We start from the raw sequence: 27562 nt of genomic DNA, 5'->3' as shown, positions 1-27562 counted from the left end.
CTGACAGTGGACCAGACAGCTTCTTCAGAAACTAGGCGGTGATTTAAAGGGTTTCATAGATGAACATTTTTATACTTTTTTTTCGCTGTGCTGCAGCTTGTGTTTGATAAAAACTTAAAGCACTTCTTCTGAGCTGCTTGGTTTATCAGATGGTTTGGATCTTAGCATCATTACAATTCATTCAAATGTACATGGATAGGTTTTAGATCACTGAAAAGTAAACTGACTGATTAAGCCAACAGCAGTAGGCTAGATTTCCCCCACAGATGTTATAATAAAATAAGATAATGACATTTACAGAATGAAAAAGGCACATATGATCATCTTGGTTTATATTTTGAGGAAGAATTTCTTCCTGTACAGCATGTAAGCGATGAGCACCCACAGTGCAGTTGCCCACAGGCTTTGGAAGAGCCACTCCCAGTGGCTCTCCTGGAAGCGCATCTCCCAGCTGAACGGGAAGTAGAAACCCAGGAGAGAGTGGCCAACATATACAAAGATGGAGTTCATCCCTGAGGAGGAGAGGAAAATAGATAAACACAAGTTGTTATTGAACAGGACTCCTCTGTTTTAAAGGTAATTATTTATTTTTCATCAGTCATGCTATTTGGCACCCACCACCTCCGCAGTAGAGATTTGGAAAACTTGTATTCGGACAAAACAAGTATATATGGAAAAGCAGTGCAAACCTCCAAAATAATTTTAAATAAAGTTAAAGTTTACATTAATCATCTCAAAAGGGAGTCTGTGAGTCTGAAAAAGAGTAAACAAATAACTGAAAGAAATGATAGAGGACAGCTGGACCAGATCAGCAATCACAATCCCGACAAAGCAATTAAACCCTTTTAGGATACTTTTGTAATATTAACCCATGTTGAATCAGAATCCTGCAATATATATCATGATGGGTACTAAATGTTTGTTACTACTGCAGCTGAACAGACAGTTGGCTTGGTTAGCCTGCAAGTTGCCCTGGAAGCAGATTCCTTGTAGTTAGCTACAAAAACTGGAGTTTTGTATTTGCTTGCCCCGATATACCAAAATTTCTGTTTCCCGAATTACTTCAATGGAGACAGCGAGTGTAAAGTAAGCTTAAAGCCGAAAGTTGTGCCAGCGGAAACAAGCTGTTAACACAACACTGACGCATTATCGCCTTGTTAGTTGATATGGCAAACTCGTTAGCAAACAGTTGCCTATTTACACATCCAGCAGATACGGAGCAACATTAGCATTCATTTGGACTCGTGTTTCTGGCCACCTGGTGAACGCAAGTTCAATATTTGCTCTCCTTTTAGCTCTGTTTTGCTCTCCGCCAACTCATGAGGGAAATGTCTGTCTCTTTAGCTGCTAAATGCTCCACTATGTTCACCAGCTAGTTGCTCTGTGTCTGTTTGATGCTGGACAGGCAGTGTACATGGGGTTTTAGAGCATTTTAGCTGGAAAGAACATTGATGGGGGGGGGGATACTTAACCAAAACAGTAAAGTTACAGGCCAGAAAGCCAAAACAATAAGCTGAAAGATGTTAAAACATTTAACAGAGATGATTGGAACTGCAGAGTGCAGCTATGTGCGAGTCCATTACTACAAATAGTCACCATTGTCATTGTTCATGTACAAATTTTAATAATAACTGCTTTAAATGTCCAATATGTAATATATTTTCTGTAATAAATCCCAAAATAAATTTGGCTGTACTTCCACCCAATATACAGTAGTCTCAAGTCAATATCTGCCTAGGAAATGGTCTGTTATTTGTACTCGTGAATACCACAAGAAGTAATTAGTTTTTGTTTTTGTTGGCTCACTTTTACTCACGACATGCTAACCGGCAACAATGGATTCCATTCACTACTCTAAGCTAAGCTAGTGGCGGCGCTGCCGGACTAAGACAATGCATGCACTGACACAAAAACGCGTTTGCCCACCTATCTACATCTAGGGGAGACGGTGAATAACTCTTTTTCAACAAACGGTGGCGTGTTCCTTTAAGCCAAGAGAGGGGGGCTGTAAATTGGGAAGAGAGGACCGTGAGTTTGCAGTGTGTTTAGCGATTGTTGCCGTAATTCTAAGCCAATAAATTGTGTTCAGTCGGGTGGAGAGGACGGCGAGGTTTGGGCTTTTTAGCGGTTCCTACCGTGATTCTAAGCCGAAAAAGTGCATCTGTCAGTTGGGTACAGAGCTCCGCGTGAGCACAGGCTTTTATGACTGTCAATATAGCCAGCATCTAATGTTAGCTACTCCGCTGTGCTGTGAAGTAATGTCTGGCTATGTGAGACAAGCGTCTAGCAACACTGTTGGGGATGCTGCCGTCTCAGCCTGGCAACCTCCGTGAACTTCGAGTCTGGGGAGAGACGACTCTCCATTATTTTAAATTTGTACTGCGGTAACACTAGCTGTCAGTATTACATATTGCACCTTTAAAAAATTAATTGTACAGTATATACTTATACAGTACCTGGGTATATGAATGGCTGTCCACCCCACCAGCCCTTGATATCAGTGACAAAGTACATGCCTCCAAGCAGCAGGAAGGAGAAACAGCCCATACACATCACATAGGACAACGACCTGGAGAAGCAGACCATCAGCAACACTTAACAACAGCAACATTTTACCCTGTACATCTGGGCATCACTAAAATGTTAGTGGTGCGGTGAGAACAAGAGTGTAAAAAACACTTAGTCCATCAATCCTGAACTGCAGATAAATAACACCCAGGGGTCTCGAGCCAATCCAGCAAACTGCGGGACAGTTTGCTGGATTGGTCTAAAGCATCAGCAGTGGATCCTTGGCACGTGCCCCATGGAGCCATGCCAGCCAGCCATGTCCCTGTCTGTTCCTAAGTGCAAGAATGTTTGATGTAATATCATCAGACGTAAAATGGCTGCCTCCTGGAGCCTCCTTGCAGTGGGCTGTTTTTTTTAAATTTTTTTTATCTCAGCTGAAGTGGGGCCAAAAAGGACTCTTAGCTGGGAGTTAATTACTTCTAGACATCCAGGCAGGGCCTCGTACTCAAGAGCTCAATAACCTGTGTATTATGAACTGCCTATAAAAGCCAGGCAGGTAATGGCGAGGGATGAGCACAGCGTCAGCGCGGGCCCCTGTGGAACATCATGAAGAATTTGCTTACACATCAGAGATGAAATGGTATTATTCCAGCTGCAACATTAAAATGATTCACATCATATTAAGGGGAATGTGGGAGTGGAACAAATGCAGAGGTCATAAAGTAATTTACGTTTGAGGTAGTAATTGCACTGCGTTTCATGCAAAACCATTACAAGCATTAATCAAGATGCCCTGCCTTGTTTTACCAAAAAGGCACATGATAGTTTGGGAGCGGTTAGACTACACTGGTTATATGTAGATGCTTTTTCCAGAGACTGATCCCATTCCAACACACAGAGGTGGTAAATGTGTAGTGAGTGAGTAGAGAGGATAAAGCATCCTTTATTTTCCTGGCCGTAAGGAAGAGTGATCATGTTGGGAGGATGTATAACCGCTCCACCTCGCACTCCCAACAGAGCGGGTGATTATTTACAGTGGTAGCTGTCGTTAGAGGTAAGTAAACGTGTGTTTTAGCAGCCTTGATTTGTGCCTGTTGGAAACCCATCCTTTCTTTTGTGAGGAAAAGTGGCTGGATTTAGAGGGTCAGGAAGCACTTACCAAAGGTTTTTATTGACAGGTATAAATCCTCCGTCTCGTGTGCACTTAGAAAGGATGGCTGCAGAGATTCCCTAAGGGTGGAAATGAAACAGATTTCAAATCGATGGAGGGCGATGAAGCAAGCAGTATTGGGCTGCTAAAAAGGTGAGGGAAACCGAATCAAGCCAGTCAGGCAGATTAACCGATTATCTGAAAGTCAGATGAACAAGGTCCATCAAGTCACACACACAATATCGGACTGAAAACACTGCAATTTAATCGTCCACACTGGAATGTTGTGCTCCTCAAAGACAGCCACCTACAGAGTCACACCCATTTAAAGTAAACTCCAGAGCCTTATTAACCACGATCCAGAGGAACCGCGTATGATCTCATGAACTCTTCATCAATAATAGCTTTTATTGCCTCATCTATTTACCTTTACATATGATTTACAGTAGATACTTGGGGAAGCATTTTGTGCTCCAGAGAGAAGCCCAGGGCAGTGGATCAGAATCAAAACATGCTTGTTAGGTGGATATCCATCATGTGTATAGATGACAGAATCAATGGCGTGGAAATAGCCTAGCTGGGGCTGGATTGAGTCTCCAGGCTATCCAGGCAGCAGGATGTGGGACGGGGCTGGTATGTGGGGCAATCGCTCAATTTCAATCTCTCACTTCTGGAGCCTGATCGTTGGACTTTAATTAACAGGGGCTGTTGTTTATTAGGAGGAAGATGCATGGCCGCCCCTGAATATCAATCCGCCGCAGAAATCCCACCACAGTGAACTGTGGTGTAAAACCCGACTTGTCGTTTACTGTATCAACGCTTTCTGGTTCTTTGTGAACCTCCTGTGCATAATATCAATCCTGTGGTTGGGTGCCTGCAGAAATGAGCTCCCTCCTACCCTGAGGAGACCTGCTAATGTCAAGAGCACATGTCTGAAACCAGAGGCAGTTCAGCTCTGCTTACCGCCTCCCGTCTGAGGCAAAATCGTATTAGAAAAGTCAATAGGAAGAACAGGCCAATCACTAAAACTAATTTTGCTTTCTATGGTGGTGAAAACATTTTTGTGGAACTAAAAATAGATTTAGCTGATGTAGCTACTGAGATTAAATAAAAAACCAAAGCAAATATAAATATACAGCAGAACACGTGTGACGACCATATGCTGTTTTCCTACTTTACACATGATCTGTATCTATTCCCAGAATCAATAAATAAAAAGCTGAGCGCTCTTTCTAAACCATTGCAATGTGAGAAAATCTATTTTATTGTTATTCTCTATTTCAGTTACAGCATTTTAAGTCCTTGTATTGATCGACCATTAAACACAGTATGCTCCTGAATATAACGTCTCCAACATTGTAATTCTTGAGTAGCATCCACATCATCTAGAGATAAAGTGGCAAAACATAAAAGCCTACTGTTTATTTATTTCCTCATGTGTTACTTTATCACTCTGTGCCTCTGGCAAAAGCCAAATAGATCTAATTTATTTCACCTCCCTCCAGTCACTTGCTCCACAATGATAGTCAATAAGATTCAACACCAGGAGCCATAATGGGGAGATTTGTCATTTAAGAATTGAGGTTAATGAAATTCAATTCTCACAACAGAATTTCAATTGATTCTCAATATATGAGCAGGATTCTTTCTGATTCACAAACACAAAAGACCCATTCCTTGGACTTCTTATATTGGATATAGTACATTTATATTGGACCTATTCCAACCTTATTAGTAATATACTGTTGTTGTATTGTGACAACATTTCAGGTTTTTGCAATTGCTATTTTCAGCCATGCTGTCTGTCCACCACTTTGGTCCAGACTGAAATATCTCAACAACTATTTGATGGATTGTTGTGAAATGTATCTCAAACCAGTCTTGACAACTACTGAATTGATTGCCATAAAATCTGGTGCAGATATTCATGGTTCCCAGATGATGATTCTTAAAGACATTGGTGAGCCTCTGACTTTTCCTCTAGCGCCACCATGAGGTCAACATTTGTAGTTTTTGAGTCTTACATCTAAAGGTTGGGCTGCCATTCAATTTAGTAATACTTTGGTATATGACGAAATATCTGCTGAACGTATGACATTCCCCTTAGCCTCAGCTGTACTTTGTATTTAGTGCTAGTTAGCAAATGTTAGCATGCTAACATGCTAAACTATAATGATGAACATGGTAAACATACAGCGCATTGTTACTGTGACAATGTTAGCCTGCTGATGTTAGTTTTAGTTCAAAGCACCGCTGTGCCTAAACCTAAATGGAGCCTCACCGATTTGCTAGCGTGACTGTAAACAACAATGTAACTTCAAACTTTTTGGACAGGCTCTGTTTCTGTGCATTTTCATCTACACTGTCAGAAATAAAGGTACGGTTGAGGTCCATTTATGTTCTCTGAGGTACAGCTGCTGGTGATGTACCCCCAAAGGGTCATAGTTGATCCAAAAGGTACACATTTGTACTTTTTCTAGGTTGAAAGGGTACATATAAATTCTAACGTGAGCAAGGGTCCATGTCTGTACCATTTTCCAATTTTTTCACATATAGGGGTACAGTAAGAAAGATGTCAGTGTGTGACCCATGGTGTGACCAAAATTATGTTGGGGGATAGGATGGCTAGTGCATCAGGGCTGTCAAGGAAATTATGAAGTTCTCAAATTCATTACCTAGGAGATTAGAAACAACAAGACTATTGTTAATAATACTAGGAAAAAGTAGCTGGGGCAGTACCCTCTACAAAGCTGAATGTGTACCATTCCAAGGATACAATTTTAGTCCTAGAGCATTTAGGTCCATTATCGTCCCCAAGGGTACACATTTGCTCGAGTATTTACCCTTATAAAGGGGTACAATTGGTGTACATTCGAGGATACTGCCCCAGTGACGAGCTGTTGGACCCCTTAAGGTACAAATTTCGCACATTATTTCTGACAGTGTAGCTGCGTCTACTGGCTCCTTCTTTTTATCCTGCACAGTTCGATTTCAATGGCTGAGTGATGCAGTCAGCTCCTCCAGCTCCATCAACGTTTCAGGTCACAGCACTGCCCGTTCAGGATGTCTGCCTCCACAGCATGCAGGCTCCTACTAACCCCGTTTTGCAAAGCAGCAAACATCTCTGCAGCATCTCGCTGTATGTACATACAAACAGTGGTGAAGCACAGTTCAGAAAAGCCCGGCAATTCTACGTGGATATCTGTCAGTCTCGTTAGAGCAGACTAAGCCTCCTGTCACAGGTTTAGAAATGCAAAACGGACCGTCTCGTATAACACTTGGCTTCTCCCTGTGGGACACATTCCATGAAATAGCGGCCAGCTTGCCTCTTCTTGTGTTTTGAGACCACCCAGAATGAACACAGATCCAAAACAAATATGACCTCAAATGCTATCTAAGCAGATTCATGAAGAAACATATCTTTTTATTTTAGGTTGGAATGGACTTTAATCTATTTCTGTTATACCACTTTATCCATATGTGTGAATGGTCTGTAAATGTTTGCTGAGATTTAGAGTGCGGGTATATGAATTTATCATGCTCTTCATCAGATGCTACTGATTGCAGTATACAATCTAAAACCACATTCGAGGCACACAGGCAATGAGAGACAGTATTCTCCTGAGGCACTGGATACCCATGTCTGCCTGGAAACAAAGCCACACATGGATGTTGTTTAATTGTACTGAGATCACACACATGTCCTCTACTAAGTCCTGCTAATGAATGGCTTGGACGGCTATGACTAATACCGACAGACTTTACCTGCGAGGCAAAGTAAAACAGCAAGACCATAAAAGTGCTCAGCTCTGTGAGTCATAGAAGCAGAATGGTGTTTTAAGTGATTTGTTGTCTTGGTTTTAAATTATCGATGGACTTTTATGCTCATTTACTTCACCAGCTGTTGTTCAAAACCTCCACATGATGTCACGTACCAGGATGACGGCCCACACAAGGAATCGACAGAGGATGCGGACGTTCGCCCCCCTGTAGAAAATGATAATTTTCCCCGCCTGTGGAGAAAGAGACAGAGATAAGCACAGACACCGCAAGCTCATTCAATCCAACATTTAATGAGAAATACCATGTAAACACCAACCACCGGTGTGTACATGTATTTGCCCTTGGGTAACCAAATAGGCCTGGGATGTTGGTGTCAATGCCGTGTCCCTGACGCGGCGGTCACATTTCTCCTATCCTGTTGAGCCAGATGTGGCGTGTAAGTCATCCACACCCTCTGATTAATTTGGTGATGATAAATATGTTTCAGCTGAGGACATTAGCATGGGCGAGCACAGAGGAGGGCAGCGGACACCTGGTGTGTCGTCTAAGACTCGCTGACTGAAGGGCTCAGTGCTAACCGCCCACAGGGAATTGAGCAATGTGCTTGCTTTTGCATGGCTACTTCCCACAACCCAAATGGTTATAAGTGACACAGTCGCCATCAGAGGCTCAGGTCTAAAGATCAAAAGCTCTCGTCTCCCTTTTTGACAACATTTTGTAATTAAAGGAGGGCAGCTGTGCACTTAAGGGGGGAAAGAGTCTTTCACATAACCTTCATTTAAGTACAGAGTTAATTGCAGTCTCACTGCCTAATATATTTTCTTGTTAACGTCTTATCATTGAAGAAAACTAGCACTTATCTTTTAGGCAAAGAAGCTCTGCTATATACTTTTTAAATTGTCCCTGTTCAATCACAAATATGAATGTTAAATGGAGTTATTGCAAGAAATTCCAATTAAAGGGATAGTTCAGATTTCTTGTACTGGGGTTGTAGGAGGTCCATTAGTCAATGTATAAGTGTTTTATAGGGTTAGTTTGGATTCCCTTACATAACACTAACTAACTAACAGATCACGGCAGTGGTACTCCTGCCTGCTTCTCCAAACTGGGGACGTGCTGACCGCCATTTACTGTAGGTAATACACTGACTAAGTACCTCATACAGCCCCACTTCAAAAAATCCATAGTTACACATGGTTCTGATTGGTTTCTGTCTCTAAAACCATTGATTGAATCTTATATATCTGTTTTCTGTATTTGATCAGTAAGCCTTCACTGAAGGAGTTTGGTTCAAAATGAATTAAAGAAGCTGCTGCTTTCAGCCAATCAGAGGTCAGTTTTGTGAGGACGTAAGGGGCGGTTCACCCAAATCACAGAAAAACATACAGTATTTTCTCACTTACTTCTAGTAGTATCTAGCCATTTTTTTTAAATTTCGTATGGAAATGTTGAAGTCTGTGATTGACCCTTACTGACTGTAACTGTTACATAGACAGATTTTTCTGATAGTTATTTAAATGTGAATTTAAAATGAGAGTAACAATTATTCAATAAATAACATTTTAACTAAACTGAACTATATATTTGCAAAATACAGTAACATGAAGAACATTGATCCTATTCCATGGACACTTTAAAAAATTAAAAAATATTAGAAATACCCTTGTACAACTTGTTGAATCATACAGGATAAATAAATGATCCATCTTACCTGCATCCCCAGGAATCCCATGACAATGGAGTTGATTGTACCCAGAAACCCCTCTGGGTCAAAGGGCTGTGTGGTGCGATATATTTCCTGAAAAAAAGGACCAGCAAGGTTGTTTTAATACCACGTGCAAGGTTTTAAGATAGATGGGCAAAATAATGAATGGTGTTGTGTGAAACAGATCTTACTTTGCATGTAGGGTATCTGTACATGTTATCCCCAAACATCCATCTATCAATGTATCCTGCTGCGCCTCCAGTGCAGTTTGGGTAAAGACCGTTATCACCGATTCCACCAGCTCCCAAATACCCTCTGATAGCAAACAATATAGTATACTCAGTATTCAAAGAATAATAAATTTTAAAGTATGTTGTTAATAATAGGCTCCAAAAAAAAAAAAAAAAATCAATTTTAGGAACATGAGACAGAATTAACCAAAGGAAGCTCCTGTTGAAAGAAACCTAAGTGCTACTATTTCATACTATTCTAACACTGATGCCATGCAGGGTCACAGAATTGGGGAAAACACACACGCACACACACACACACACACACACACACAAAAGCAGCACTGAGCAGAAGACGCAGAGCGAGGAAGATGGATCCTCTGCCTCCGCTCCTTTCATTGCACATGACAGACTGAGATTGGCTAATTATGCCCGCTGAAGCATCCACCACAGGCCCATAAATCACAGCAGTTCATAACACCAGCAACACAAGGTGCACACTAACACCTCTGCTGCAGTGAAAAAGCCCCAACTGGATATTATCTCAGCATGGAGAGAGTTACACGTTTAGCATATGTGTACAGTGGATTAATGAGTGGATCGGACTCGGTCGGTTACATGCTTGGATTTACGTGGGGCAGTTGGGTACAGGCATGAGCAAAGTGATGCAAAGCCACAGAGTCTCCAGCAGGATGATAATCAGCCACTGTGGCCAATAAAGGACCACATCCTGGACAGGGTTCCACCAGTGATTCTGCATCACACAGCACACAAATCTTGTTAATGTAATGTAATATCATGTAATAGTCTTCAGGTACAAAACTGCTCATCTTTTTGACGGGAAACTTTACTTTGGTATATGTTATCCCAGCAATAAGAAAAACTCTTAATGACAAAGATGGACCCAGGAATCCAAGGTGCACACAGTGAATAAGCTGTTTAGAAATGTGCTGTTTCAGACAAGACTTTCCTGGTGTGTAATGACAGACTAAAGTGAACTTGACAGAGCTGCTCACCGCTCTCAGTGGGATTTCTTTCAGGCCCCAGAAAGTCTGCAGGAGAGACAGAACAAAGTAGGTAAAGCCCAGACGCTGCAGCACTCCAGGGATCCTCAGCCAGGACCAGGACACTGGAACACAGTCAAAAACACACAGCATGAACACTCATGCCTTGATACCCGATGATGAATATATGAGCTTACATATAACTCAGGTACAGGCACAGATAAACATCAGTGGCGTATACTATTCCTGCTGATTAAGGTAAATTATTAAGCAGGAAATTGATAGTATAGGACATGAGAGGTTCTTCTCAATCATTCCACTACAGTACTACTACTTCCTGAAGGAGGATGATGGACAGCACGGCACACTGGGAAATGGTGTCAGCCGTCAGGATACGGACATGTCAAGAACGTGGGAAGCTAATCAAAGATTCCCAGTTATCTCATTTGTCTACACAAATTGGGGAGGATAAGATTGGCTTGTGGTTGAGAGATTGATGGTAATCTACACATTAGTTAATTGAAAACCTCTTTGCCGCACAAAGTGCTGTGAAAACAGTGTAATCCCAATCATTGATCCGGACAAATCAAATAAGGGGCGGAAATCTCTCCTTTCACAGGAAAAGGGGAAGCTCTTACTTATGACACATTTGTTAAATCACTTAAACAAAAATCATTTTTAAAGTCACAGTTTTTAGGTGAACTTCAGGAAACTGTAGCATATTTTTTCACTTTCTGATCAATTTATGTAGGTTTTTTGTGTGTGAAATTGAAATCCCTTTTGACGTTCAATAACATTTAAGAAGTGAAAGCTCTGCTGTCTACTTCCCATCTCTGAGAACTTTCGGTGATAGATTGAACAAAATAATGATTCTATGGTAGAAGTGAGCAGAATGGAATAAAGCCATCAGAAAGTAGAGCAAATACCTGAGCCAAAAACATTTCAAACAGAATTTTTTTTTCATTTGAACATCACCTGAACGCTACTCGATGAATCTGGCTTTCTGACCTCATCTTCATCTGACTGGTGATCACATTTACCACCTCTGTGATTTATAAATTTCAAAAACTTAAACATTTAAGAATTCAAGAGAAACAGCCATGTTTATAGCTTGGTGAAATTTGAGTTTATCTAATGGAATGTGAACTTAATCCATTAAAGGAACACGCCGACTTATTGGGACTTTGTCTTATTCACCGTGTCCCCCAGAGTTAGATAAGTCCATACATACCCTTCTCATCTCTGTGCGTGTCGTAACTCTGTCTGACGCACCCACTGCTAGTCTGGTTAGCACAGATCCTGGAGGTAACCGGCTCCATCTAGCCTACTGCTCCCAATAAGTGACAAAATAACGCCAACATGTTCCTATTTACATGTTGTGATTTGTATAGTCACAGCGTGTACAAATAACAAGGTCACATGAGACACAGCCGTCTTCTAACCGTATACAAACTTGGAACTATATTCTCAGAAGGCGAAGCACTGCTACTTCTGCTACTTGGGCGGAGTGATTTGCTCGCAGCACCTGAGAAGCCCCGTGGTGAGGAGCAGAGAGCAACAACGGTGCTTTTCAGGTGTTGCGCTAATCACTCCGCCCAAGTAGCAGTGCTTTGCCTTTTGATTATATAGTTCCCAGTTCGTATACGGTTAGAAGATGGCTGTGTCTCATGTAACCTTGTTATTTGTACACGCTGTCACTGCCCGATATGGGTCGAATGCAGATTTGAGTCGCGCATGCTCAGATTTAAACGGTTTACAACAAAACATGTCATACCTGATGTTAGTCAAGTCAGACCGGCTCTGGTCGAGTGCAGATGTGAGTTGCGCATGCTCAGATTTAAACAGTTTACGGCATAACGTGTCATACCGAAATTTGTGAAATCCATAAAATAATAAACTTTTGTCATTACAAACAATAACAGAAGATGGAAATCATTTCAAAAACATTGTAGCTATCTATGCTTGTTTGATTGCTTACGTTAGCACAAAACGCCATTCAAGTGACAGCCTTTGTTGAATTTGATTGCTAATTTGTAGCTAGCAGTCATTTCAAAAACATTTTAGCTATCTATGATTGTTTGATTGCTAACGTTAGCACAAAACGCCATTCAAGTGACAGCCTTTGTTGTGTTTGATTGCTAACTTGTAGCCAGCAGTGAACGAACTTCATTATGAAGGTCCATTTTTACTGTATTGACATTACAGAAGTCTCTTGTTAGCATCTTGTAGGCTACTTGTTGCAAAGTGACGCATGCGCAACTCACATCTGCACTCGTCGCAAAGTGACGCATGCGCGACTCACATCTGCAGTTGACTCACATCGGGCAGTGACACACGCTGTGACTATACAAATCACAACATGTAAATAGGAAAATGTTGGCGTTATTTAATCACTTATTGGGCGCAGTAGGCTAGTTGGAACCGGTTACCTCCAGGATCTGTGCTAAGCGAGGCTAGCGGTGGGTGCGTCAGACAGAGTTACGACATGCACAGAGATGAGAAGGGTATGTATGGACTTATCTAACTCTGGGGGATATGGTGATTAAGCTAAAGTCCCAATAAGTTGGCGTGTTCCTTTAAATCAAGTGCTTCACAACCATCTAAACCAACAAAGCAGTGTGTACAGTACGTCTTTCACTGAAGTGACAAAATCCCAAATAAAATAACCCAAATTAGAGCTTGAGGTCACTGCTTTGACGACAATTTGGACATCTAACGGTAGCAGCGTTTATTTAATATAACTCATAGTTTCTGTCAAAGGTTAACACCTTCTTCTTTCTCATCTGACATTGAAACCGTTTAACATATTGGGCCGATATGACTCCATTCTCTTATTAGATCAAACCGTGCAACTCAACTGCCGAGGACGTCCTTGGAGACGGAGGGCAAAGCTGCAGTTTATGGTACAAGTCCCTGTGCTGTTTTGATCAGCTCCAGCAGCAGCCCTTTCAGCAGCTGCATGGGCCTGAAGGGTGTAACACTATCTGTTTGTAATTGTCCATTACCGCAGTGGTTGTTTTTGCTCAGTCTGCCTCTGTTAAAGGTCCCCTGGTGCTGGATTTTGAGACTGCATACACAATAACAATATTTCTGTTAACCCAGTTACGCAGACATCTACCCAGGAAAGTCCATTAGCACTGGGGATGGCTAATGTGTGAAGGGAGCCCTGTGCATCCCCAGGTGGATGAGAAAATGGGGATTTTCAGCCTGCTTCCCCTCCTTTAACCCCAACACAGCCCTGCAGCTTTGATTTTAATCCCACATCTGGATCTAAACACATACAACATCTTTGTCTTTGTGAAAACAAGGCTTTTAGTTTGTGCATAGTATAAACATACCAAATATAAGCTGTATATTATTCCTATCTTATATGACATTAGGGCAGCAGCTAGTGATTACTTTCATAATCAATTAGTCTGCTGATCATTTCTTCAATACATAGAATATTCATTTGGTCTATAAAATAGTAAAAAATATTCATGATAATTTCCTGGAATCCAAGCTAATAATAATAACTTTATTTATATAGCACCTTCAAAAATTGAGTTTACAAAGTGCTTTGACAGACAAAGAAAGGCAAAAGCAGGATATCCAGATGTCAATATAACAACAGAGAGCTAAAGAATGGATGTGCTTGTTCTGTTCTTTTTTAACACGTGTCTTGTTTTGTCCCACCGACAGTCAAAAACCCAAGCGTATTCAGTTTAATAAAATGCTAAAACAAGAATTATTTCTTTTTTTAAATGACAATTAGTCGATTATCAAAATAGTCGCTGATTCATTTTCTGTGGATTGAATAATCCACTGATCGTGGCAGGTTTATATGACATAATATGAAATAAATCTTGAAAATACTTCTTATAGAATCTGCGTCAAACTTTTTGGATGTTACATAATATAATCACAAATGCAGTTTGTTTTACCTACCCTCATTTTTCAGAATAACAGGTGCATTAAAGAAAGAGCCTAGAAAAGCCTCTTTGTGTTCTCCGATGGTGATTTAAAGTGCTGTACATGTACCAAGTGGACATATTATTAGACATGCCAGCGTCTGTGTTTTAATCGTTTCCATAGTATAGAACAAACAAAAAGTACAGAACAAGCACATCCACATCCAACTTATTTTTCCCATTAACAATTATGTGCTACTGTACATGTTTTGCACTTACGTGGTCCGTCTCTTGGAGAGTAGTTGATAAAGCAGAAGCCGAGCATCACGAGGACGGCTGTTCTCCAGGTGATTTTGCGCAGCAGCTGCTGGCGGCTAACTCCTCTTCTCTGCATGGATCTGAAAGCCAACATCACTGAAGTCCCAATGATGAACACAAACCTGGGAGAAACAACAGTATTACAGTGTTAAACATAGTGTTAAACAAAGTGTTGTACAAAGTTGTGCATACAGTACGTGTGTATATGAAAACAGTGCTCTTGTACCAAACCTACCATGGCATAACAAGATCTCCCACAGTTAGGCCTGCAACAAATCCAGAGGCATACATTAATATCAATAGACACAGATACTTGAATTCCATGCCATTATACAGAGTTCACAGTTCTTGCCCTTTTCTATCTCCTAATTAGGAACACTGTTATGTCCATAAACTTCTGCTTCAGTCATTAACTTTCCATTTTGAAAAGGAGAATACATGTCTACACTCCTGTGACAGCAGCAAAGAGAAGATTAATCAAACCCCTGAAATCAATACACCCTTGTAGATGTGGCAAAGAAGCTATTATAAGATTTAAATTGAGAAAACCCTTAAACAATGACATGGATTTCATCAAAAGTTGCAGTGACATTTTTGCTTTATACTTTTTTTTTTTTTTTACATCAGGAAAAGGGACTCCTTATTCTTTAACCTTTGGACAACCAGTGCTGCAGGAGGTGAGTACTACTCATTCACTGCCCTCCTCCCATATTCTGCCAGCTGCCATTTAAACACTCATCCCTCCTCCTTCTCGTCTCCTCCCTGGTTGTTAATAACATAATCAAAATCTATGGAATGTGTCATTTGGCTCATATGAGGAATGGCATCTTGTGTGTTTGGTCTGAGACTGCATTCATCATAATTAGTGACAACAGGTCAGAAAATGCTGCAGACATGATGAGGAGAACGCTGCCATTGAATAATTGCCTTGAGTTCACAGATTCATTTTATATCTGGCTTAATGTGAAAGTAAAGTATCTCCTCAGTCCGTGAAACAGACTGAGCACTGTGAGCCATTGGTCCTTTCAGCTATTAAATCTACTTGAATAGCAGAAATTGTGCAGGTCTTATACTTTACTTAACCATTCCATGGTGCATGTTGAAAGAACCAGTAGCCTCCTCCACCATAGTTCACAAACACCATCACTGTCAGTGCAAACCTACAAAGACACTACAATGAGTAAGCACTATTATACACAGTTATAATTGGATTAACCCTCATGCAGTAGAGTGAATAATGGAAATATGGGTTAAAACTTGTATAACTATTATATAGCATAACACATTAGTATCGAACAGTTTTCTTATCATATAACTAACACATCTGATACTATATTAAAATTGGAATTAAAGTCAAAGAGGCCGGAGGAGGGGCGTTTTATTCTGTCACACTCCAAATGCACGGTAATGCAATCTAAGCATTATGAATCACTCAGGAAATGAACACTTGTCCTCTGGATCTCCTCGAGCAGGAGTGCTGACTAAAGACTTTGCGTCTAATATATGATACACTTTATACTTTAGCAGTGGCCAAAGCTGCTGAAACACAGCACACGTGATGGGAGTGCTTCACTGAATCAGACACTGGAGGGAAAAGAGGTGTTTGAGCTGCATGTCAGAAAATGGGTGGGGCCATTACACAACACAAACCTGCAAGGGAATGTAAACGGTTGCATTAGTCAAACAGCTACAGAGTTTTGCTCCGAGGCAAATTCAATCATCTTACCATCCAAAATACTTGAATTTATGCTTTTGATTTGTGCTTAATTTAATCAAAAAGAAAGAAAAATATTATCATGGGGGGTCTTTAAGAGCCATAACAAGATTAGGACAACCTCTAAGAACAAGACTCTCTGATAAGATGCACTGTATCTACCTCTGCCTCCTCTTGTTTTTCTGCCTAGATTCGATTAAGAGGTGAACCAAAGCCATTACTGCTCTTTTAGCCCCAACCTGCTGATACAAGATTTTAATCAGCCACTATCATCTCAAAAGGGCTATTAAAGTAGAGTAAACCCTGCTGCATGTGGCCATGTACTCTCTCTCTCTCTCTCTCTCTCTCTCTCTCTCTCTCTCTCTCTCCCTCTCACACACACGCACACACACACACACACACACACACACATGCAGGCCATCATTTAAATTTTGACGAACAAATCCATTAGTCGCCATAGTGACAAAGACGGAGGTAAATCACTTGCCAGATGAGACCCGGTGAAAATCCATGCAATATCAGCACTGGCCATCTTTTTTAAATCAAAACACTTTCGGTGTCTGATTGTGAATGAGAACTCCATTTTAGGCACATTACATCACAAATGCAACGCACGTGTGTCACTACTGCACAGATCACTTTGCTTTATGTTGCGACTAAGTTAATACCAGATAATGTCCAGGTTGAAACACCACAGGCTTGTTTCTTGGTTGCCTAATCAGGTTGAAGTTGTAAATTACCCTGTGAAGCTCTTCATTGAGCATTTGTCACTTCAGTAATCGACTTAATTCATGTCTGTGAATCAGCATTTGTGATTTATAGCTAACTGATTCCAGATATGCGTGTCTTTCTTGCAGCAGTGACAACTGGTTATGACTCGCTGAGAGACACTTATGGACTTCTTTGATTTGAATCACTGTACATGCATTACCAATTACGAGTGTAAGCTTCATACATCCCCCACCCCCCCCCGCTGCAAATGGATAGTTACACTCTATCGCTGCAGAGTATTGAGTTACCTACTGTGCTGGCCATATCAAATACACAGACATCCAATCTAGTCATAATATATTACTACTTGAGTGGAAATGCCAAGGTTCTTTTTCTGTGGCCAAACATCAGAGCATATCTGAAACTGAATCGGTGGAGAAATTGAAGCTTAGTCAAAATAAGGTACAGAATGAGTCAACCACCTGGTGTTAAATTGAACTGAGAATAGTTCCCTCTGTTGTACGGCACTGCTAACTACTGACGGTGCGATTTTCAACAGTAACGAAACCGGCGACAGGCTTTCAGCAGTGAGGCACAAGATTAAAATCCAAATCCTTTTAGAAAAATTAATGTGTAACCATACTTCTACTGTTCTCTGTATATCATGTCAGTGCAGCCTGAGCAATGATCAGAAAAACCTTTCAGCTCAGAAGAAAAGCCTTTTGCCTTCCGAAATGTCTCAGCATTTATGGTAGATGATGTGTCTGTTCTCTGCAGAAAGTTGTTACTTATCAGGGAGTATGGATCATAAGTCACAGGGCTGAGGAGGCACATGCAGCGTTAATCTTGAGCGCTGAGTCACAGTTTGATTAAGTGTGTTGTCAGGTATGAGAATTTCCAGTATTACCTATCAGGACATCAATATGTGACAAGTATCTGTAAACCCAGAGTGATATTTCAGCTAATAAGATTGGGAGGACTGTGGCAGGCACTGTAACTGAAGGGAAATTAAAATCCAAATGTAGCCTTTCCTTTAACCTCTGCAAATTCTGGTCCAAGTGTACTCAACCAATTCCGCTCTCAAACTAAATAAAACAATGTGGTATTTCAGCACGTATGCACGGTGGTTTCAGATGGACTGGGAAGCCACAGATGGAGAAGATGCCAATTGTCTGCTGGATGTTGCCTCTGTGCTGCTGGATTTCCTCTCGCTCTCCATTTTGGAAGGAGATCTATGGCCGTGTGGATGTGTGCTGATATGTTGACGGTATTATTACATCAATTATTTGGCAAGGGGGAGGTCAAAGCCACACCAGCATCCTGTTTCCAGAGAGGCTTGCTTTGTGTCTACCCCCAGGCCACAATTAAGGCTAGCAGGGAGCCCAGATTCAATCACATGCATCACTCCTGTCCAACAGAAACACACTGTTCCAAACGCACTCGTATCAGAAATCATGCCCAAAGCTATACCGCCTGATAAAAAAAGCTTGGGGGAGACTGTGGCCAGACTGTGACCCATGTAATTATTCATTATGCTGGGCCTGTAGCTCTTCATCATGCCTCAGACTGCTCCAAAAAGAATTAGCATGTGAACTGGCCGCATGTGGTGATAGAGTGATAAACAGGATGGTTGTTGATGGCGTACATACCCTCGGAAAGTATCCAGGGAGCGCAGACGTGTTGGTTTAGCTTTAGTGGTGTTGTGCTCAGCTTCAACAGCCTGTGCTCCGTCCTGTAGAAACAATTAGAGGGTAGACAAACTAATGTCAGAAGGCTATACACGGTTGTTTGAAAAGGTAGCAACATTTGTTAACTTACTGTATGTGACTTCTGTATGTATATGTTGAATCCCTGTTGTTTGTGACTGCTATTTTTCTTTGTTGCAGTTAATCTGTGTATGCATTTGTTAGACTTTTCAAGACTATTCAGTTTAACGTATTAAAGCAATATTAACTGATTTTTTGGGGGGCCAATTGGGGGCAGTGGAACAAAGTGTAAAACATTGAAGGTCGCCTCATGAAGTTGATAAGGCAAGGCATTAACGCAGCAACATTAACATTAATTTGGAGTCATATTCCCTTTAATTTTATCTTTGTTTTCGTCTCCACCAACTCCTGAGAAAGATATTTGGCTCTTTAGCTGCTATATGGTCCTCTATGGTTACTACTTTGTCGGTCTTTTTGTGGCGAGTAGGTGGCGTGCAGTGGATTTATCAGAGCTTTTTGCCTGCTTTTGCTGGAATTCAGGTTGACGAGAACAGAAATACTGAAGCTAACAGTAAAACCAAAACAATGATCTGGAAGACGTTACAACGCTCTGTAGCACTGCGTGTAACTGCAGACGCGAGTGATAATTCTATATAATTTAGCTTTTTTTGTCTCTTAGGAGCCTTCTTAGTTGCCTCATGTTGCTCTGGATGCTTAAATATCAAAGTGCTGATTACAAGACCTCTTTTAATAACTGACAAGTTCTACTAATTGGCATTACACTTGAAATGACCCTCTTCAGTAGCAGTGATTAATTATTATTATTATGTTGTAATAAAGTTATGTCTCTTGAAGTGGTCACATTATTTGTTGTTCCCTCTGTACTTTAACTTTTAGATTAACCAGACTAGATGGAAACCTAGTATGTAGTTGGTATGGTCAATGTGCCTAATTGTGGCCAAATTGTTACAGGAATAGTCAGTGGTGGTATCTTTAATGTGAATATAGATATTAAATGTTCATCTGTAGTGGTCCCAGTAATATTTGTTTGTTTCGTACTAAAGTAGCATATCGCATGACACGGTAAAGATACGTTTGAGACAAATAATTGAGGACTGCTTTTCAATGTAATCAGGCAATTTTCAACAAGTTATTGGTCTGGAAGTGTATTTAATGTTAGTTAAACAGACCAGACTGAGGTGTCACCCCATTACAATTATAAACCACAGCCTCAAATGTTGGTCTTGATGAGCTGCAGCATTTGTTTATGAACTAACTGAAACCTACACTGTACATTTACTATCACCTCACAACTTTACTCTCTGCTCTCTTCGGTGCATCGATGTTAATATCTCCGCCAGAATCTGAAAGTGAAACTTAAGTTCCACTGGCATTGTTTCCTTGCGCTACTTTCAGATGGTTCCATTTTATAGATGATTTTTCCTTTCTTCACAATGTGTAGAATAAAATATCAAAAAAATCAAATATGTTGAATAATCAGACATTGGGTGTAACTTTTTGTGTGTACATTGGGTGTCGATGTGCTGTTACTTAGGGCGAAGTTATTAAGGTGGGAACATAAATTTTGTCGGCAGGTGTTTGACAGCTGTGGCGCCCAACGCAGGAGGTATGTGTACCGCTACACTTTAATGGCCATTTAAATTGTGTGCACAAATACCTCCTGGTGAATGCATTACTGTTTGTGATTGTTGTTTCTAAATTACATAGGCCTACTTGTTCCACATATTCATTTGTGTCCAAAGAGAGAGCGACAGAGAGGAACTGGCCAATGGGGAAATACCAACACTCACGTCATAACTCACTCAGACCAATGGTGGACCTTCATTACTCAGTGACTTAGTGACAGACAGACAAAGTTTTGAGGTTATAGGGCTGGTCCTACAGTCCAGCCAAAAAAGGTTGAAGGAGACACATTTAGAAATACATAAAGTGGCAACACATGTCATATAGCCTACTTGTAGCAACCACAAAATATGCAGTATAGAGTATATGTACTGTAATGCAAACTTGTTTGAAAATTTTACATAACTATAATTGTCCTGTAAAAATGTTGACAAAACCAAAAATCCAATTGCCATATGGGTCAGAACTCCTTAAAATTATGTTGGCCATCTTTCTTTCCTGGGTCATCCTCTGTGCTGTGTCGGCGCCGCTTTTTCCCTCTCTCTGTGAAGGCAGCATTGAGATGACTCTGGCCTATTGCCCTCCCAGTTGGATTAGCCTGACTCGCTGGCCTCCATGCAGCAGTTTGAAGAGCCAGAGCAGGAAGACACCAGCACTAATATGTGATGATGGATCTGCATGCCATCCAGACAGCATATGGAAGACAGAGACATCTCGCTTGGAAGAATGAGTGGAGCCATTCATGCTCGCCAAAATTACACAGCAGCTCTTGCCATCAAGCAAGATCATTGGACGGATACAATGCTCTATCGCTTCCATGTAAGTCTGCTGTACAATTGGCTCTGCTAACATTTGTATCAATCATTCCATTAGTGTCTCCCAATCGTCTTGATGGAGTCTCAGAGCAATTTTGGTATGCATCTCATGCTGCATTGTTAGCCAATAAAAATAATGCAATGTTACTGTTGGATTAAGGCAACTTTAATCTTTATGATTCCAAAGAAAGCATAAAGCCAATACTTTTCTGCAGTGAATAAATAAAGGTGGTGCAGTGATTCTAGGAAAATCCAAGAGTTAAGGGAACAAACAAGGAGAAAGATTTTTTCAAACAAAAGTTTTCATACATTTTTCTCATATGCACATTAGCCATGAATACAATTATGGTTTTAATGGTTCATTTGAACATATTGAGATTAGTTCAGTATCTCAAAATTGTACAGTTGATACTGTTGAGAGCCACTTGAGCAATCATTTAATTTCATTGGTTTATGATTGATTAAATCTAATCAATCAATCAAATCACTCATCTGTGTCCGCATTGCATTTATTAAGAATCTAATGCATTCATTAGAAGCAGCACTTTACTTACATTATCCACTGAGTACTGTGGGCCTTGGCAGCAAATGGTCCTAATACATTTTGACGTACAACGCCTCCTGTTAAAGGGACAACAAGTTTGAGCTGCCTGGTTCTGATGGAGGAGTTCTCAGTGCAGGATGGTATTTTCATCGTGGGTGATGTAAAAAACATACAGGTACCTGTAGATGTAGGGTGCCCCAACAAATAAGAGAGCGATTATGGCCAGAGAGAGAGCTCCCACCAGAAGAGCTGGAAAATAACAAAAGGAAATGTTTGCAAATGGACATTGTGTAATCAGACTGTACCACCTTCCGTCATAGTCTTTCTGTCAAGAAGTCCATGTCAGGAGCTTTATAGTGTACACCTCTATCAGAATAGGATCTGATTGGGGACAAATGGCCTGATTAGCAGTCCAAACGGCCTGCTTTCTTCGCTTCAGGACTCCTTTGTGGCTCTCTGTCAGTCAACAAGTGACAAACAAGGATCTAATGGAAAATTATTGGTCAATCCATCTGGCATACACAAAAAGGAAAATGTAAGGCTACACTGGAAGGACAAGAAAACAAGGACAGAGGGGAAGAGCTGGTCTGCGAGAAAGCATCATAGAAAGGAGCGAGGTCAAGATAAGGTTTAACAGTACGACAGGGCACAAATGCTGCAGCTGAGGTGTCTTTTATTGCCAAAGAAACAATGAAATCTGCCCAGATCATAGAACAAAGATTGGGATAACGCTTCTGGATTCATTGTTTGAGACAAAAAGGGTATGTTGATAGACATTAATGAAACATAAATGATGCTGAATACCACTTAATCAGATTTTACCTTCTTTTATGCAAAAATGCAAGTTTGCTATTGCTCACCCTTCAGCACCAGCAGAAATTTTACAGCTGGGCTACTGATTACAAAGCTATAACACATAGGCTCAGGAGATATCAGAGATATCAGATATCAGTCTTCTTGTGTCAAAGAACAGGAAATAAGGGGGCAGTACATAACGTGTTTGTCTTCGGTGAAAAAACAAAAAGAAGCTATTTTAACCTGAGCTTGAATCCACAATATGACATCCACTCTGAACAAAGAGTGGTCACTTAATCGCCTCGGGAAAGTCCTGGCATCTCTGCTGCCCACTCATAAAAACCCCATAAAGCTCTCAGCACATGAAGTGAAACGACACACAGCCATGCCTGCTCTGAGAGTTGAGGTGAATAAATAGAATACGAAAAGATGCATTTCAAAACTGCTAGATTAAGCTCAGTTCAGCGATACGTCTGCTAAAGTCAAACAAACACTTGATGCCAGTCGATATTCTGGATTTTTGTGAGAATTAAGGCCACAGAAGGTGACTTGTGGTTTGTGGTACAATGCAGAATACAGTACTAATGTGATTAAAGGGTAGATCTGATAGTAGCTGCACAGAAACATACCGCACCCATCAAGTGATCTCATGAAGCCCCATGGCCGATCAATCTGAGACGATGAAGTAAACTTTGAAATTTCCTAGCAGGGCAACTCTAACCTGTCTTGAGCTGCTGACCAGACCATTACTTAAGCTGAGCAAGTCCTATGGGGAGTTTGTATAATCACTGGTCTGCAGAGCTAATGGAAGCTCATCATACTGTGAGGGGTGCCGTCACACTGACCATATATCTGCTTGGATAATGGCTACTTGGCCTTAAAAGTCTGATCTACAACATAATCTGCAATATTGTTAAGTAGAGTGTACATTATGGAAGGAGACGCTTTCAAAATCCCATTACGCCCTAATCCTTCCACACTCCCTAATGTATTACCCACAATCCTCCACGCGCAGAGCCAGGCCTTCAAAACAAACAGAAAAGCCTTTCTTTTATTCCTTTTCAAGAAAGCACATCTTATCTGATCAATACACATCATGTCCCAGGAGATGGATGAGTATTGCTCAGTAGATGTGGACAAGCCGAGTGATTCTTCTCTTTGCTGACTCAATTAAGCAGAGAGTGGATCAAAGGCTCGGCCTGAGTGTGGACACAGGTTCCTTTACTGTCGCTGTGTGTCCCAGCACGGCAAGCGGGTTCACTCTCGGTCCGCTATTCAAAACTGTGTGTGAACTGTGTGATGTCATCATCCGGTATTCTTCATCAGGGTTGTGTACTTACGCAGGTGTGCATTGTTTGGTCTTTTATCCACAGCGTCGGTGCAGCTGGGGTTACTGGCTGCCTCAGACATCTGGATCCAAACAGAGTAATGACCACCTTCTCCATATGTCTGACTCCAACTGCATTCGAAATATTGAGACACACTTTCCTTAAAAGCACATCAAACTGCAAGTTTTTATTTGATCCCATTTTAAATTATATTTCTCTAGAAGCATATATTAAATTACTTTTTTCATCCACTTGCTGCTGTTTTCCTCTTGACCTGACTATATATAAAAAAAATATATAAATATATATATTTCCTGATGGTTTTAAATCAATACCTATGAAGCTCAGGAGCACCACCTAGTGTCTGCAGACATAACTCTGTCCTCTCATCAGCTCCAGCTTCAGGCCCCCAAAAACATGCATTACACGCTTATATTGATCCACTGTTGGGATGACATACTAGCTATCACTTGGAGTGTTTTTTCAAAGGGGAAAAGGAAATCAATAGCAGCACAGTCTGGTTAGAGACCTCAGCATTGATCTAGGAAGCCCAAGATCAGACCTCTGAGAGGGGAAGAAAAAGCACCAGAGGCTTGTCATGTTGCAACCCAATCTCTGGCACCGTGTTTACAGGTGACCCCCAAATGGAAAAATCTGCCCTGGTGTCTTGTCAGTCCTGATTGTTTATACATATGTCGACTCTCTCCTTTAGTTAACATCCCCGCTGAGGTTTCCACAGGACATGCAGCTTTGAGGCTTTAATGAGCCCTTTTCATCAATATTGGAATGTCAGGTCTTATTAACCCCAAAAAGGCTGGAGATCGATACCTGGGGAGGTAGTTTAAGGGAGGGCATCACTCAGGTCTAGAAAGCAGGTCAGGATTACTCCCCCAGCCCTGTAAATAATCTCGCAGACTGCTGATGCAATCATCGGATGCCACCACACCACAGTATATCATGGCTGGCTGGCAACAAGCACAGTACACTCCCACAGGCAGTTAATATGAGTAAACAGGAAACAAATCAGCATTTTTCCCTCTGGGGATTGTGGGGACATTAACAGATGGTTTGATTTTATTGATGCTTTGTTAGAATGTTAAACGTGTTACCTGCAAAGAGTTACATTCCTGGTCCACTCCACTTGCAGAGTCAGAGGGAATTTAGTGCTGATCACGGCAGATGCATTGTTGTTGTTGGGCTTCACAGTGACCAAATGCTGGTACACACACTGAGAAGTCAAAACAGGTGAAACACTGACTTAATGTACTTTACACTCAAAAGGGTCAAAGGAAATCTGATGAGGTCATGATGATTAAAGGTATAAGGCTTCAAGGATTCTCAGGTTTATTTGTCAGATACACCAGTAATATGTGTAATGAAATGCAATGTGTCATGCGAAAAGATTAGTGTGAAAAATAAGGATTAGAAAAAAGGAAAATCTACATATGTCACAGGTGAAAATGGCCGATGAGTATTTCTCTTGTGCAAAATTTGATTAATTTTTTGTCTTTCCTATAATTATAGCTTTTTCTTTGTGAAATACAGGGATCCTCCTCTCCTCAGGTCTCTAAAAAACTAAAAAAATATAAAAAGTAAAAATGACTCTTTAGTAGAACCGATAAAAGCTCATGTGCACAGTGAGACCATAACATGAGACAATGATTCGCAAGTGGATATTAATTTGTCAAAAAAGTTGTGAACTACTGGTATAGAGGTTACAAAAGACTTTCCTATAGGAGAGGCACGCAATGCATCCTGGCACATGACACAAGACAGAAAATACTTGCAAACAACAATGGCGTAAAGTAAGACCCGGGATGTATCTGCTTGGATCGATGACGAAAAGGTATGTGTACCTGTTACTGAAAAGGTAAGTAGACCTTGTAATGGGAAAATTACATTTAAGCACAATTCCTTATATTTTTATGTTTAATTCGTACTTTACTTCTCTCACAAATGCTGAAAGAGTTTATCTCATTTCCCACATGCAGATTTTGATTCTAACTTTGTGAGACACCCAGTCTGGAACATTATGTGAGCTGTTAGCCTGAAAGTGAAAGTCGTACAGGGAGGAGGAGGTGAGATGTCTCCAAGATGTCTCTTGTATTTCTCTGATTGTCTTCATGTGTATCAGATTGCCTGTCAAAATTGTAGCGTCATACTAAGCCAAGTGCGTGTGTGTTGTCACTCTGAAGATGCATATAAGCCTGGTGTTTCTGTTCACTCATTTGAGAAATATATATATATGTTTTTAATAAAATACAAAAACCCAACTTGGTTCTAGTCTCAGAGTGTCTTATTTGTTTCAGTTTACTAAACTCTGAAAACTCTTCCCCCTGCTGCAAAGGAAACTTCCACTACAACCTACCTAAGACTGACATGCAGCGTCTTTCAAACAGGATCATCAGTGTTTAATGTCTCTGATTTAGGGGCTCGGAACAACCTAGTATCTGGAAGTGTGAATGCGGCCTCATAATAGTCAGGATATCAAAGATTTTGAGCATTTTATTCTGTTTATTTATTCATATATTTCTCCTGTGAGTCCCGCAACTTCAGAAGGTTCCAATGCTAAATCGCTGGAGCAACCCTGTAACCTTATAGTGACCAGAAAGATCTGGGTGAGAAATATGAATGTCAAACTTGACAGTGCTTTACAGTACTGACTTGTTCTGTGTCACTATGAACCTCTCAAAATTGACAAATGGAGAACTTTAGTAATTTTGCTGAGTTGTATCTTGACTGATATCTCGGACAACCGGGAAGAGACAGACAGAGGGGGACAGTATACAGTATTATTTACCTTGTAGCAGGAATCTGACGTGTAGAACACCTCCACTTCTTCCGTCAGCTGGTTATGAAACGTTAACAAAGCCTGGTCCATTTTTAGAGTGGGCCCTGCAGAGATTGATAGCAGCACTGATTTATGGTGTACACAAAGCGTTTTGTACATCATAAATATAAAAGCAGCAGGGTGTAACAGATCACTATCATTATCCAGATCATAACACTGACTCAATAATATTGACTGAGGTAGTTCTCATACTGCTGAGGCCAATCTGTCATAATTAAATGTTAACTTTGATTATGGAGACTGAGCATTGATTATCACAAGAATCTAAAAAGAGTACAAATGTTTTTTGGATTGACATAAAGTGACTGCTCTTTCGTAGAATCCTCCTGTCAAATCGTCATTTCAGGAACACTTTTGACTGACTGAACACCAGAATGACCCACCGCAGGATGACTCCTAGAAGACTCACCTGGTTTTAAGTGTCCTCCATGGCTGCTGGTAACAAGGATTAACAAAGTTAGACTTGCGTGTAGCGGTCTCCTGGGCTCCATGTTGTCACTTGAAAACAGCCACTTCCACAGCTCATCTTTATGACACTAGCATCAATATAAAAAGCGATCAAAGGGCAGCGTGTTTGCGGTGGCAGCTGTGACTACATGGGCCAGGATGCATTGCTCGCCTCTCTATAGGATTGATTACCACTACAACAATCTGTAAATTGTCCTATCAGATTAAGGGTTATAAAAGTCTAACAGGACTTACAGTTCCAAAATGTTATATAGTATTGTGATAATTAATAATCCCATACGATGGACTATACATTAATAGAATTGTATAATTAAGTAGGATTATAGGTTTGTTTATTTCATTCAAAATCATATATGCTTTTTAATTTATTTTATTGCTTCTTAAATAAATAGTGCTTG

The 27562-nt window shown here is 40.7% G+C and overlaps 1 protein-coding gene across 1 annotated transcript; it reads right to left on the bottom strand.

Moving 5' to 3' along the window:
* Positions 1–330: 330 nt before the first annotated feature.
* On the bottom strand, positions 331–27202 carry si:dkey-192p21.6 (heparan-alpha-glucosaminide N-acetyltransferase). The gene is made up of 18 exons (XM_028604009.1): positions 27106–27202; positions 26646–26740; positions 24955–25073; positions 23858–23976; positions 21902–21971; positions 21733–21799; positions 18663–18745; positions 15672–15748; positions 14824–14854; positions 14546–14710; positions 10433–10505; positions 10009–10130; positions 9338–9461; positions 9153–9239; positions 7594–7671; positions 3668–3738; positions 2457–2569; positions 331–512 (listed from the first exon to the last, which is right to left on the bottom strand). Exons 1-18 carry the CDS (start codon positions 27185–27187, stop codon positions 331–333), a joined length of 1758 nt encoding a protein of 585 aa, XP_028459810.1. The 5' UTR covers positions 27188–27202.
* Between the last annotated feature and the right edge of the window lie 360 nt (positions 27203–27562).

The sequence above is a fragment of the Perca flavescens genome, chromosome 17, assembly GCF_004354835.1.
Source record: "Perca flavescens isolate YP-PL-M2 chromosome 17, PFLA_1.0, whole genome shotgun sequence".
In the NCBI taxonomy this organism is placed as follows: Eukaryota; Metazoa; Chordata; class Actinopteri; order Perciformes; family Percidae; genus Perca; species Perca flavescens.
This window is presented reverse-complemented; position numbering and strand designations above follow the sequence as displayed.